This window comes from Hyperolius riggenbachi, chromosome 12, assembly GCF_040937935.1.
Source record: "Hyperolius riggenbachi isolate aHypRig1 chromosome 12, aHypRig1.pri, whole genome shotgun sequence".
Classification (NCBI taxonomy): domain Eukaryota; kingdom Metazoa; phylum Chordata; class Amphibia; order Anura; family Hyperoliidae; genus Hyperolius; species Hyperolius riggenbachi.
The window spans coordinates 61,803,957-61,817,527 of NC_090657.1; the positions used below are offsets into that span (position 1 = coordinate 61,803,957).

Here is a 13,571-nt window from a genome sequence, read left to right on the forward strand (position 1 = left end):
TCACAACTAACCGGCATGCCTGAGGGGATAATGGGGACTGTGGGCCAGATTTATCAAAGCATTACCGTTTTTTCTGCTTAAACTGTTCTTACCAGCAGGGCAACTGTTCTGCATGATAAGAAGCTCCTTCAAGCCTACGTAATAGTGGTAGTTTAGTGTGGATTTCTAGAACTGCAGTTAAGAAAAGTGCAAATCCATCCCTAAACTGCTGCAGATTAAGAAGTGCCTAATAGCAGTTCTACAGATTGTGTGCAGCAGTGCAGGCTAGGCATGATTTGTGAAGTGCTCCTCCCCTGCTGAATTCCTTACTCCAGAGCCTGCTGGTATCAGTACAGCAGATGTATTGGTTACCTCAGCAACAGCATTTTCCCTCACACACTGCATTGCCTGAGAGACCTTCCTAACTCCTCCTATTCCTAACAGTTTAAGAAGGAATCTGCACTATTTAATAATTTCTTAGGATGTCTGAAACCGTTCTGCACGGATTTCTAAAAACTACTAATATTTTGTCTCAGACACTCTTAATAAATGTCCCCCTGAGTTTTAAAGGGACTCCGAGCTCTACTTAAAAAGTAAAATTGTACTCACAGGGGGCTTTCTTTAGTCCAGCGCTGGTCGGGAGGTCCCACGACGGCGTCCTGGCTCCTCTCCTAGGCCCCGCTCCGGAATGGCTGACCGGCCGCAGCCCGGGCGACACTCGGCTGAGTGTCGGGCTGTTCCTTCCGCGTATGACGCGGCTGACGTCACACGCCAGCCGCCACGCGTCATCACGGCGGCCGGCGTGGCCGTACGGCGCATGCGCGGTACTGCTACGCCGGCTGCCGTGATGACGCGAGGCGGCCGGCGTGTGACGTCAGCCGCGTCATACGCGGAAGAAGGAGCATGACACTCACCTGAGTGTCGCCCGGGCTGCCGCCGTCCAGCCATTCCGGAGCGGGTCTAGGAGAGGAGCCAGGACGCCGTCGTGGGACCTCCCGACCAGCGCTGGACTAAAGAAAGCCCCCGGTGAGTACTATTTTACTTTTTAAGTAGAGCTCGGAGTCCCTTTAAGCTGCTACAGGATAGTTAAAAGATGGCGCTCGACACTCAGTAAGTATTTAATGCTGCACAGGGGAGGAGGTCTTTTTTTTTTTTTTTTTCAGCCGGTTGCTCAAGCAAGCAGCAAGCACATGTTTCCGGCATTACACTCCCCTATCCGGTAGCAGGCTGGTGCTGGGTACTCTGCTGTATATGTATTGACTTTAGAGCTATGTAATTAGGCCTATTTTTGTTTCACTTTGTATGCAGTCAGAAAAGCAGTACTAAAGCTGGCCATACACTAGGCCGATTCCTCGCCGATCGACAGCAGATTCGATCACTGGTATCGGATCTGCTGTCAAAACGTTAACGCTAAATTTCGATCTATTCCCGCACGGATCGGTCCCGTCAATCGCTCTGTGCAGGAAATTACCGTTGATCGCCCGCGGGTAAGGAGCGCATCGCTAGCGGCGTTCGAATGTCCGACGACCGACGCAATACAGCTGTAATACATTACCTGCTCCGCCGGCGCGACTCCCCAGGTCTCCGCTGTCTTCTTCTCCGCGCTGGTCTCCGGGTCCGGCAGGCTTCACTTCTTCCTGTCCCGGCAGGAAGTTTAAACAGTAGAGGGCGCTCTACTGTTTAAACTTCCCCCAGACAGGAAGAAGTGAAGCCTGCCGGACCCGGGGACCAGCGCGGAGAAGAAGACAGCGGGGAGTCGCGCCAGCCGGAGCAGGTAATGTATGCGGAGGGGGGGGGGGGGGAGCGGCGGCGGCAGCACCACCACCACCACAGATTGTGAACGGTTTCAGGCTGAAATCGATTCACAATCTGTTTGCAGTAAAGGCAGCCATACGATCCCTCTCTGATCAATTTCGATCAGAGAGGGATCTATCTGTTGGTCGAATTTGATGGCAAATCGACCAGTGTATGGCTACCTTAAGAACTCCTGGAGTAGCTTTGCTGAAGTGTCACACTTGGTGAAAGCAGATCTCTGCAGCAGGAGTGTGAGCCTGTGACCTTTTAACCACTGACATTGGCAGGAGTGCGATTATTGTTGGCTATTTAAATCCAAAAGCATGGTGGTGTTTCAGACATGAAGGAGGACAGTTTTCATATAGACAGTCATGTCAGATAGACAAGCATGGCAGCTGAGTAGTCAGCACGGTCGCCCTGCAGCGCTAGAATTCCAAGTTTCATTTCCAGCCAGGACACTTGAAGTTTGCTTGGGCTCTCTGTGTTGTGGGTTTCCTCTTAGCACTCCAGTATCCTTCTAAAAGTTGGCTGATGGTGTAATGGTTAAGGGCTCTGCATCTGACACAGGAGACCAGGGTTCGAATCTCGACTCTGCCTGTTCAGTAAGCCAGCACTAATTCAGTAGGAGACCTTTGGCAAGTCTCCCTTACACTGCTACTGCCAATAGAGCGCGCCCTAGTGGCTGCTGCTCTGCTCTGGCGCTTTGAGTCCGCAAGGAGAAAAGCACAATATAAATGTTGTCTAAAAACCTGGTGTGTTGATTTTGCATTGAACAGAAGTAACTTATTTGCACTGTGTTCTCACTAGCCCGCTAGGTGCTTAGAATTCTCTGGTTATTAAGCAGTAGGGATCGGCGCGAACGCTCTTGTGAAAAGCAAGAACGTCCTGCAGAGTGAGGGGGCTGAAAGCAGGATATGCGGGGTTAACTCACGCGGTAACCACCTGCATTTCAGTGCGTTTTATTGGCGAACACTTCCACATTTATAGCCGGAAGTTCTGGCTCTGAAAGCAGAATTGGTTGTCGGTGAGGTAACCCCTCATATCCTGCTCTCACCTGGGACTATGGGGGCAACAAAGCTGGAACGCACTTGTTGGGGTGAGTGGGTGGTAACCTGAAAACTGGGTAAGGTTTGGGGGGGTGGGGGGGTCTGTGCTAGAATCCTGGAGCGCTGAAAAGTTGACATAAATTGAAGAGCACTAGATGACCTTCACCACAAAAATGGAGGCACTTTGCCACACTAAATGTGTCGCCGCCCACTAGTGGCTGGAAATAGTTTTGACCAGCTCAAAATACATTTCTGGGTACATCACAGTTTGTAATTCATACCTTTTTAGAAATGTTTTGTTCTAACAGCTGTAGAGGTCATAAAGGACTATTAACCACTATCCAATGTGTTTTTTCTAATCAGCAAATGGTCAAATTGTTCATTGATCAAAAGTGAATTTTTGTACTGACTGGAAATGTTTGTTAAACAATTGTTTTATCGTTCGTGATGTGATCACGCCAACTTATTAATGTTGTTCCGTTTCAAGTACATAAAAAAAATGAGAATGCAGGGGAGCATATTAGCATCAGTGGCTCAAAGGACAAGATGTGCCACGGCTGGGACCACGCAGCACTGTGAATGGTGCTGGCTTCTTCCTATAGTCAGTGATTGGATCAATGTATTTATCAGGGCTGTGAAGTCAAGAAGTCGGAGCAATTTTGGGTACCTGGAGTTGGAGTCTTTTTTTATCTACAGAGACTATCATGAATTGCCTTTTGAAGCATAACTATGGAGCTGCCAAACCGTTATCTATATACTCACGTATAAGCCTAATTTTTCAGCATAAAAAATGTGCTGAAAAGCTACCCCCTCGGCTTATATGCGAGTCAGTGGAGCAGAGCAGATGGTGGAGTAGGTTTTGTTACTGGCAGAGAAGTATAAGGATCTTGCACTAGTGATCCTGCTCTTGCCAGCTGGTTCCCTGCTGTCTGTGCCCCCCATGAGTAATAGTTATGTGGGCTTGCGTTATGTTCAGCGCCCATGTTTCCATAAGAGTCCTGTGTATTGCTAATGTGGGTCAGGTGAATTGCGTCAACAAAAAAAAATGCATTGGCAAAATAGAAAGCCATTGCTAAAATTTCCCAATGGTTACCTTTTTTTTTTTTTTTTTTGCTACTATTTACATTGTAAGTAATAGGCCTGAACGATTTATCGTTTTTTGATTGAAATCGCGATCACGAAAACAACGATTCCGTGATCGTGAAGGTGACGATTTTTCACGATTTCCCTGGCAACAGTGTACTAGTTCAGCCCGGCAGTCCGTCTCCCGCTTGCCGCTCTGCAGCGGCGGCTTAGTAGCTCTCACCAGCTCCTTCCTAGTGGCAGCCTCTACCCCCTACGTCATCAGTGTCTTAATTTCTCCCTCCGCCTTGCATATTCATCATCGGTGGACAGGCGGCCGCGGCAGGCACTCACTCACACTCGCTCCGCCCAGCCTAACACATCATCAGCTGGGCGGGCGGTGGACTCCGCCCACAGGTACTCGCTCTTTCCCTCCGCCGCGACTAGCGAGCCATCAGCTGGGCGGGTGGCCGCCACGGCTTTAGTACAGCAGACTCCGCCCACAGGCTCTCGCTCTGTTTCCCTCCGCCTAGCGTGTCATCAGCTGGGCAGGCGACAGGACTGTCACTAAAAAGTTTGGCCAGGTAGTGCACGACAAATATATATATATATTACTACCAGACATCCACCAGGCTAAGATTTACCACTGCTCCGCCTCCTTTGCCACTCTGCATCAGTGCAACTGTCTGCACATCACGCTGACACCCTGTGTGTGCCTCATCCATTCTGTTTGTGTACAGGATGATGTGTGCTGGGCAGTGGGCAATTTGAGCTGAGGTGACTGAGCTGGACTGTGTGATGTGATTTTATATGTATTCACGATTTTTCTTCAAATCTAGTCCTCTTGCTGTGCACGGTCCTGAGCCTGGCCACAAGGATCAGTTTGTGTGAACAGTAGTGTCCTTCCACAGCTCTGCACTCCGCACGACAGGCTTTGGCCAGTTATCAAGCCTGGCAGGAGTGGAACCACAGTGAGAGTGTGAGTGTGTGTGTGTTCTATCTTGCCAAAGCCTGTCCTGCGGAGTGCTGAGCTATGGAAGGACTCTATTGTTCACACAACCTGATCCTTGACCTTGTGGCCGGGCTCAGGACAGTGCACGGCAGGAGGAGGACTAGTTTTTAAGAAAAATCGTGAATTGAATCGAAATCGCAATTTCTAACAGAAATCGTTCAATACAATCTTTTCCTAAAATCGTTTAGGCCTAGTAAGTAATGAGGGACCCTTTTTTCCAAGGTAACGTATGAGCACAGATAACCAGTTGAAGGAGGCACTCTACAGGCCAGAACTTTCATTCCTGTTTATTAGCAATGTCAGCACACACTACATGTTACGGGCTCTGCCCTTCATCAGGGGCGGATGAAGGGCGGAACCCGTAACATGTAGTGTGTGCTGACATTGCTAGTAAACAGGAACAAAACCTCTGGCCTGTAGAGTGCCTCATTCAACGTCTTTAAAGAGAAACCGTAACCAAGAATTAAACTTCATCCCAATCAGTAGCTGATTCCCCCTTTGCCATGGGAAATCTTTTTTCCTTTTCTCAAACGGATCATCAGGGGGGTCTATATGACTAATATTGTGGTGAAACCCCTCCCACAGTGTGATGTCAGGACCATGGTCCTGACAGGTTCCTGTCTGTGAACCTCAGGGAGAAGAGAGATTTTACAATGAGCAAACACCGACTAAATCATTTATACATAATTATTGTATGATTAATTAATGATCATCTTCACTGGAGTTCCTCTTTAACACCACCCCTCAACAGTGTGGTTCAGGGGTGGTGTACCTGCCAGAGTGCACCGGCCCAGCACTCTCCTGAGAAGAATTGAGCAATCAGGAGCTCACAACCCCTACAAAATTGGAGTGGTGTGTTAGGAACATTAGGTCGTGTTGAGTCAGGCGAATGGTTTAATATTCTCTTTAAAAATATTAAGAATGGTGTCTTGTATGGCTGTTTGACATTTTCCATCACGTTTTTCCTCCTAGAACAATCTCGCCGGGACGATCTGGAGTCTCTGGGCTACGTGCTGATGTATTTCAACCTGGGCTCCCTTCCATGGCAAGGACTGAAAGCGGCCACCAAGAGGCAAAAGTACGAACGCATCAGTGAGAAGAAGATGTCCACGCCCATAGAGGTCTTATGTAAAAGCTATCCATGTAAGTGTTTTCTGGGTGAGCTGAGCTCTGCCCATCACTGGGCTACTTCTTTATGTAAAAGCTATCCATGTAAGTGTTTTCTGGGTGAGCTGAGCTCCGCTACTACTGGGCTACTACTTTGTGTGCAGTAAAACTGTTATCCTGCCCAGAATTGTGCAAGTGTAGCTATCAGGGCACCCCTCCCCCCTTCAGGTCTACATTACTGGCCTCTGACCGTGAGGAATTCCACCTCGTTGAGGCTGACAGGCGCTGGCCCCTAAAGGGACTCAGAGCTCATATAAATGAAAAGATTTATACATACCTGGGGCTTCCTCCAGCCCCATACGCTCTGATCGCTCCCACACCACTGTCCTCAGTCCTCTGTTGCGCGTGTACCGCGACTCCACACTTCCGTCAGTTGGCTCCAGTCTACGCAGGAGAAGTGCGCTCTTTGCATATCTCTCCAGCAGCTGCCGGAGAGCTACGTAGAGGGCGCACTTCCCTTTCGTGAGACTGGTTCCAACTGACAGAAGTGCAGGGACCTGGCGTTTGAAGTGTATGGGGCTGGAGGAAGCCCCAGGTATGTATAAATCTTTTCATTTATACGAGCTCTGGTACACTTCAAAGGGAACCAGAAGTGTATATGGAGACTGACATTTTTTATTTTCTTTTAAACAATACCAGTTGCCTGGCAGCCCTGCTGATCTATTTGGCTGCAATAGTGTCTGAATAACACCAGAAACAAACATGCAGCTAATCTTGTCAGATCTGACAATAATGTCAATCACCTGATCGGCTGCATGCTCAGGCGCTATGGCTACAAGCATTAGAGGCAGAGGATCAGCAGGACAGCCAGGCAACTGGTATTGCTTAATCTCCCTGGCATTCAATTTTTGCATGATTTCTGTGCAAAAAGCATTTTAATTAATTTTCATGAATGGCTGCAACTGACCAAAATGTGAGTAAGCTGCAACCACAAAATCATGTAAAAGAAATTAAATTCTCCGCCACAGCCGGCGTCCACGCTCCCACCAGCTTGCTCCCACCAGCTTGCAGGGGATCCTCCATCCCTGCTTGATCAGTCTGGCAGGCAAGATGGTGGCACCCAGGGAGTGTCATGATGCGGTATGTGCGCCCTCTGCTGTCCGGAACATGAAAGTGTAAAAATAAAATAGTGTTCTAGATTCAATACAAATGTGTGTATTGAATCTAATACAAAAAAAAGTGAAAATGACATTTTATTACCACGCAGGTCTGAACTCTGCTGCACCAGACAATAACGCCCGCTATTGCAGAGAATTGCCGCTGCACGATGATCACTAAGGGCCCTTTTACACTTAATCAGTTGACTGTTATAACTGAAAGAAAACTGATTTTCAAAGTAATGCCCATGTTTTCCTATGGCACCTTTCACACTTAACGCGTTTTAACTGAAATCTTTTTCACAATGCACTGCTATGGAAAAAAGCGCACACTAACGCGTACCAACTGATTAAGTGTAAATGGACCCGTTTCCACTACTAGTGCAACAGCACTGCATTAGTGATGCACACTCTGTCTTTTCTATTTGCTGCAATTGCGCCGTAAAGCCATTGGGAATGGAGCACGATCCTGTTGAAAATTGTGCAAACTGACAATTGCTTTCGGTAACAGCAAAGCATTTGTCGGCTTTCAGTGGTGGTTCCCTGGCGATTGTCGCTTTTTACCCCTGCAGCACAGGAGTATGGCGCTAAACGACCCTGGATAGATCCTGTTTCTTCCAGGGTTGCAGCAGACGGGAAAGATATGGATCAAAATGCTGCGTTTATTCAGACACTACTGCAGCCAAATAGGTTAGCAGGGCTGCCAGGTAACTGGTATTGTTTAAAATAAAAATAAATATGGCAACCTCTATATTCTTCTCACTTTAGCTCTCCTTAAAAACGACATAGGTTTTGTACCACCTCCATGTAGTATAAAGGTATGTACACGTGTCTGATTTTTCCAAACGACAGTTGGACGTCTGTACATACGATCATTCGACTGATAGCAGCAGTTTTGACTGATCCGCTTGGCGGATCCGTTGGACCAACTGTCGTTCAAACGACAGTAAAGGTGGCCATACACTGGTCGATTTGCCATCAGATTCGACCAACAGATAGATCCCTCTCTGATCGAATCTGATCAGAGAGGGATCGTATGGCTACCTTTACAGCAAACAGATTGTGAACCGATTTCAGCCTGAAACCGTTCACAATCTGTTGTGGTGGTGCTGCTGCTGCTGCCCCCGCCCGCCCGCATACATTACCTGCTCCGCCGGCGCGACTCCAGTCCCCCGGTCACCGCTGCTCTGTCTGCGCTCTGGTCTCCAGATCCGGCATGCCTCACTTCTTCTAGCCCGGCAGGAAGTTTAAACAGTAGAGGGCGCTCTACTGTTTAAACTTCCTGCCGGGCTAGAAGAAGTGAGGCATGCCGGACCTGGAGACCAGAGCGCAGACGGAGCAGCGGTGACCGGGAGACTGCAGTCGCGCCGGCGGAGCAGGTAATGTATGCGGGCTCTATTGCGTCGGTCGTCGGGCACTCGAACGCCGCTAGCGATGCGCTCTTTACCCGCGGGCGATCGACGGTTATTTTCCGCACGGCACGATCGACGGGATCGGACGAAATGGATCGAAATTCGGCGTGTAGCGTGAACGATTGGCAGCAGATTCGATCCCAGTGATCGAATCTGCTGTCGAAACGGGCGCAAATCGGGCCAGTGTATGGCCTGCTTTAGGGCCAATTTCCACTACTCGCAGATTCTGGATGCAGAAAACTGAATGAATGCCTATGGGAAATCTGCATCAGAATTTATGCATTTAGTGGAAACCAACCCATAGACATTCATTGGAGTCAGTTTTTCTGCATCCTGAATCTGCGTGTAGAGGAAACAGGCCCTAAGGTCCGTACAAACGACTGGGAGTATGATGTCTTGTGATCATACTAGTCGTTTGATCTGGTCCATTGTTATATCCAGTCCGTTGACGAGTCAAACGACATGTAAATTAGCTGACATTAGCATATCAGCCGTTTTGACGGTCTGTGTGTACAAGACGTTTGCATGACAAGTCATTCAAATGACCGATTTGCACAACAATCGGGCGTAAAATCAGACGTGTGTGCATTAAGGGTTTACCTACACAATCGGTTCATATTATTTAAAGGGAGCCTAAACTGAGAGGGAAATGGATATTTCCTTTTAAACAATACCAATTGCTTGTCAGTCCTGCTGATCTCTTTGATTCAGCCACTACTGCAGCCACACACGTGAAACAAGCATGCAGCTAATCCAGTCTGACTTCAGCCAGAGCACCTCATCTGCATGCTTGTTAAGGGGCTGTGGCTAGAAGTATTAGAGACACAGGATCAACAGGGGAGTCGGGCAACTGGTATTATTTTAAAAGGAAAAATCCATATCCTTCTCAGTTTAGGTTCCCTTTAAAATCTGTTGGGCCTCATACTATGGGGGTGGTAAAATTGTCAGTGATTAAAGGACAACTGTAGTGAGGAGAGTATGGGCGCTGCCATATTTATTTCCTTTTAAACAATACCAGTTGCCTGGCAGCTCTGCTGATCTATTTGACTAAAGTGGCTGAATCGCACCAGAAACGAGCATGCAGATAATATTGTCAGATCTAACAATAATGTCAGAAACCTCTGATCTGCCGCATGCTTGTTCAGGGTCTGTGGCTAAAAGTATTAGAGACAGAGGATCAGCATGATAACCAGGCAACTGGTATTGCTAAAAAGGAAATAAATATGGCAGCCTCCATATCCCTCTTGCTACAGTTGTCCTTTAAAGCCTGGTACACATATCCCAATATGATTGGCCAGAGTGCACCTATACCCTTCCTGCTGACTTGCTTTCTTGGGAAGTGAGCAGGATGTTTATAGGGCAATTGCTGCAAATCTAGGTGAAAAAAGGCTCCCTGCACATGCCTAATACAACGAATGCACCTCAGCTCTTTCCCCTGGAACCCATGTTGCTGCAATAGCCCCGCCCATGTGACTGCTGCCTTACCGCCTGAAGCCACTCCTACCAGTCAATTGGTGCTTAAGCGGAAGTGCCCAAAGCCTAGCAGCTATGGAGTGTTTGTGCATGTGCACACCTTCAGGGAGAAAGGTCTACAGTCCTAAGGGGTATATTAGAAGGGAGGCATCTGTTTTGTGGGGCCTTTTGAGCATCTTGGGTTTTTTTTTTCCTGCGTGATTGTATAGTTATTTTCAGATTGTGATTTTTATCGTGCTTACCAATGAAGTTAATTCAGATGAAATTGTATCCTATTTTTTTCTCTGCGTTTCTTCTGACAGACCTTTTTAAAAGGTCTGTCAGATCCCATCATGCTTTTCACAGCATCAGGAAAAAAATGCCCGGGCTGTTTTTCTTCTGTGCAGCTAAAAATTATGCTTTGGTAAGAAAAACAAAGTTCTGATGCTGTGAAACTGTTAAAGAAACTCCAAGCCTTTTCAGTGCTACTGAGTAGATTTTTAGTCTGGAGGTTCACTTTAAAGTGTACCCAAGCGGAAGCTCGGGTCAAAAAGGAAGTGCTTACCTAAGAAGACGGAAGCCTCTAGATCCTGTAGAGGCTTCCCACACCTTTCTCCGGAACTCCGTTGGCTTGTCAAAAATCTGATCAGGGACACACTCCTGCACAGAAAGCCAGAGCAATGTGTTTGAAAGGAAAAGCTTGGCATTAAACGCAGGTAAGGTGGATTAGGATTGCAGGTGATAGAGGGGACACGTGCTGCTCAGTCTTATATACATAGATCAGAAGGAAAAAGAGGCACTGTGCCCTTACTCACCTTTATTTCAATCCAGACGGTCATCACAGCGGGTAAAGTGGGGCTTAGAATGCTGGCCTGACAGCCGTTTCGCGTACAAACGCATCAGAGGCATTAATGGTTAATGCCTCTGATGACGCATTAGTAAATAAAGGTGAGTAAGGGCACAGTGCCTCTTTTTCCTTCTCATCTCCTATGTACAGAAAGCCAGAGCCATTCGTTCGCAAGCGGCGCCATGCTACTGAGCAGGCGCAGGTGTAACACGGCCATGCTCATGCTTGAAGAGTGTGGGCCAGATCTTCTGGAGGGTCCTGGGGAGGCTCTATAGGATGGTAACTATTTTCATTTTGACCCAAGCTTCAGCTAAGGTTTACATTAAATCTGCATACAGACTATAATATTTGTGGCTTAAATGATCATATGTGATGGTTCCGGTCATCCGTCTGTACCTTGTATCAGTGTCTTCTGTAGTGTAAGAACCAAGCAGGGCAACGAGTTGAGCCCACGTTGATTTTCCTGCCCTAATGCAATGTTCCTGGCAGTGTTGTGGAGTCTGTACTAAAATCATCCGATTCCACAGCCCTTGCACCCGGGCACCTCAAAATTATCCCTCTGTCTGCCTCCACCCCCTTTCCCTCATCAGAGGGGTCAGGAACCTTTTTGGCTGAGAGTCATAAACTCCACATGTTAAAATTTAATTTCATGAGAGCCATACAACATGTTTCAAACTGGGATAGTAGGGCTTACTACGTCCCTGTTGCCATGGTGATGTGTATACAATTGATCCGCCAGGCAGCGACAATATCAGACAAGTCTTCAACTTTTCTTTGGGTTTCAGCAACATCAGAAATTTCCCTGAGAGCCAGAGGCAAAATACCGACTAACAGCTTGTACAATTAGCTAGCTGACTTGGGGGATGATTCACTTTGTAAGATGAGATCCACGCACTTTGGCCCAATAGACTGCATGTCAAGTGACAGGCAGCCTATTGGCCCAAAGCGTAGGGATCTCGTCCTACAAAATCACTGGACCTGACAGGGTCCAGAGTGGGACAATTGGAGCGGCCGTTAGTTTTGGGGGGAGATTGAGTAAGTTAGTAGTGCATGCTACAGCAGTAGCTTCAAGCCATATGTTCCGTACCCCTGCTTTATCAGAAGGTTGGTGTTCCTGGACCAAAACTTGCACAGTTGCCCAGAATGATCACAAGTCATCGTAGTGGCTGGCAGAATCCAAGTTTGTGGTTGGGACTTTAGGTTCCTTGCATCAGTAAGCTAATCTGCAACCAGTCCGTGCATGACATTGCTTCTGCGTGGAAGAGTAAATGGTGACTGTCAAAACGAATAAAGATTTGGAGTTTTAAATTTTCAAAGCTTTTTTTTTTCCCCCTCTCTTTTTTTTAGCGGAGTTTGCCACCTACCTGAATTTCTGCAGATCCCTACGCTTCGACGACAAGCCTGACTATTCTTACTTGAGGCAGCTATTCAGAAATCTTTTCCACCGCCAAGGCTTCTCCTACGATTACGTGTTCGATTGGAACATGCTGAAATTTGTGAGTATGCTATGGGGCTATCGAAAGGTGTTCAGAGCTGATTGATCAAGCAGATGTGCAAAAAATGCTGACCCATCTAGGGTTGACGATCTTTCAAAAGCTGCCAGCGGGACCCAGGTAAAGACCAGAGGATTGGTGAGGGACACATGTGACTTGTAGGGGCTGGAAGAAGCCCCAGTTAAGTAAACCTATATTTAATTCATCACCTCGGATATCCTGCTGATCCTCTGCCTCTAATACTTTTAGCCATAGACCCTGAACAAGCATGCAGCAGATCAGGTGTTTCTGACATTGTCAGATCTGACAAGATTATCTGCATGCTTGTTTATGGTGTGATTCAGACACTACTGCAGCCAAATGGACCAGCAGAGCTGCCAGGCAACTGGTATTGTTTAACCGGAAATAAAATGTCAGCCTCCATATTCTTACTTCAGTTGTCCTTTAACCTCTTGACGACCAGCTAACGCCGATTGGCGTAAACTGGTCGTCTGAGAGTTTCCATGGAAACGGCCGCTCGAGTGGCCTTTCCATGTCCGTTCACAGAGGGTGTCTCCGTGAACAGCCGGAAAGCCGCCGACCACGGCTCGCCGGCAAAATGTAAACACGCGGGGAAGAAATCCCCGCTGTTTACATAATACGGCGCTGCTGTGCAGCAGCGCCGTAAGGCAGATTGGCGATCCCCGGCCTCTGATTGGCCGGGGATCGCCGGCCTATGATAGGCTGAAGCCTATCCTTCAGTGCGCAGGACGGATATCCGTCCTGCGCAGCTCACAGGGGGAGGGACGGAGCGCAGAGAACGCTGCGGAGGGTGGCTTTGAAGAGCCCCCCACCCGCAAAGCGCAGCAAGCCGGCGGCGATCAGACCCCCTCCCCAGCAGGACATCCTCCTAGTGGGGAAAAAAGGGGGTAAGTCTGATCGCCCTGGCATAATCCTGATCTGTGCTGCGGGCTGGAGAGCCCACGCAGCACAGATCAGCCATAAATCCCCTGGTTGTCAAGTGGTTAAAGGGAACCTTAACTGAACGGGGGTAAAGAGTTTCACTTACCTGGGGCTATTACCAGCCCACTGCAGCAGTCCTGTGCCCTCAGAGCTGCTCTGGAATCCTCCGGTCCCCCGCTCTCACTTAGTTTCGTTTTTGACGACTCATCGGCCGGCCGCCATGCGTATTATTGGACGCCTTTCCTACTGCAATTAGCGCTGTTGCCGC

At 48.1% G+C, this 13,571-nt stretch overlaps 1 protein-coding gene across 4 annotated transcripts in view; it reads left to right on the plus strand.

The window, feature by feature from the left end:
* CSNK1D (casein kinase 1 delta) overlaps nucleotides 1-13,571 on the plus strand; it is a 95,426-nt gene that overhangs the window by 61,417 nt on the left and 20,438 nt on the right. For all 4 annotated transcript variants that reach the window (XM_068262996.1, XM_068262995.1, XM_068262993.1 and 1 more), the window contains exons 5-6: nucleotides 5,866-6,036; nucleotides 12,216-12,364. In XM_068262996.1, coding sequence (XP_068119097.1) covers nucleotides 5,866-6,036; nucleotides 12,216-12,364 — 320 coding nt within the window. The remainder of the gene's footprint in view (nucleotides 1-5,865; nucleotides 6,037-12,215; nucleotides 12,365-13,571) is intronic.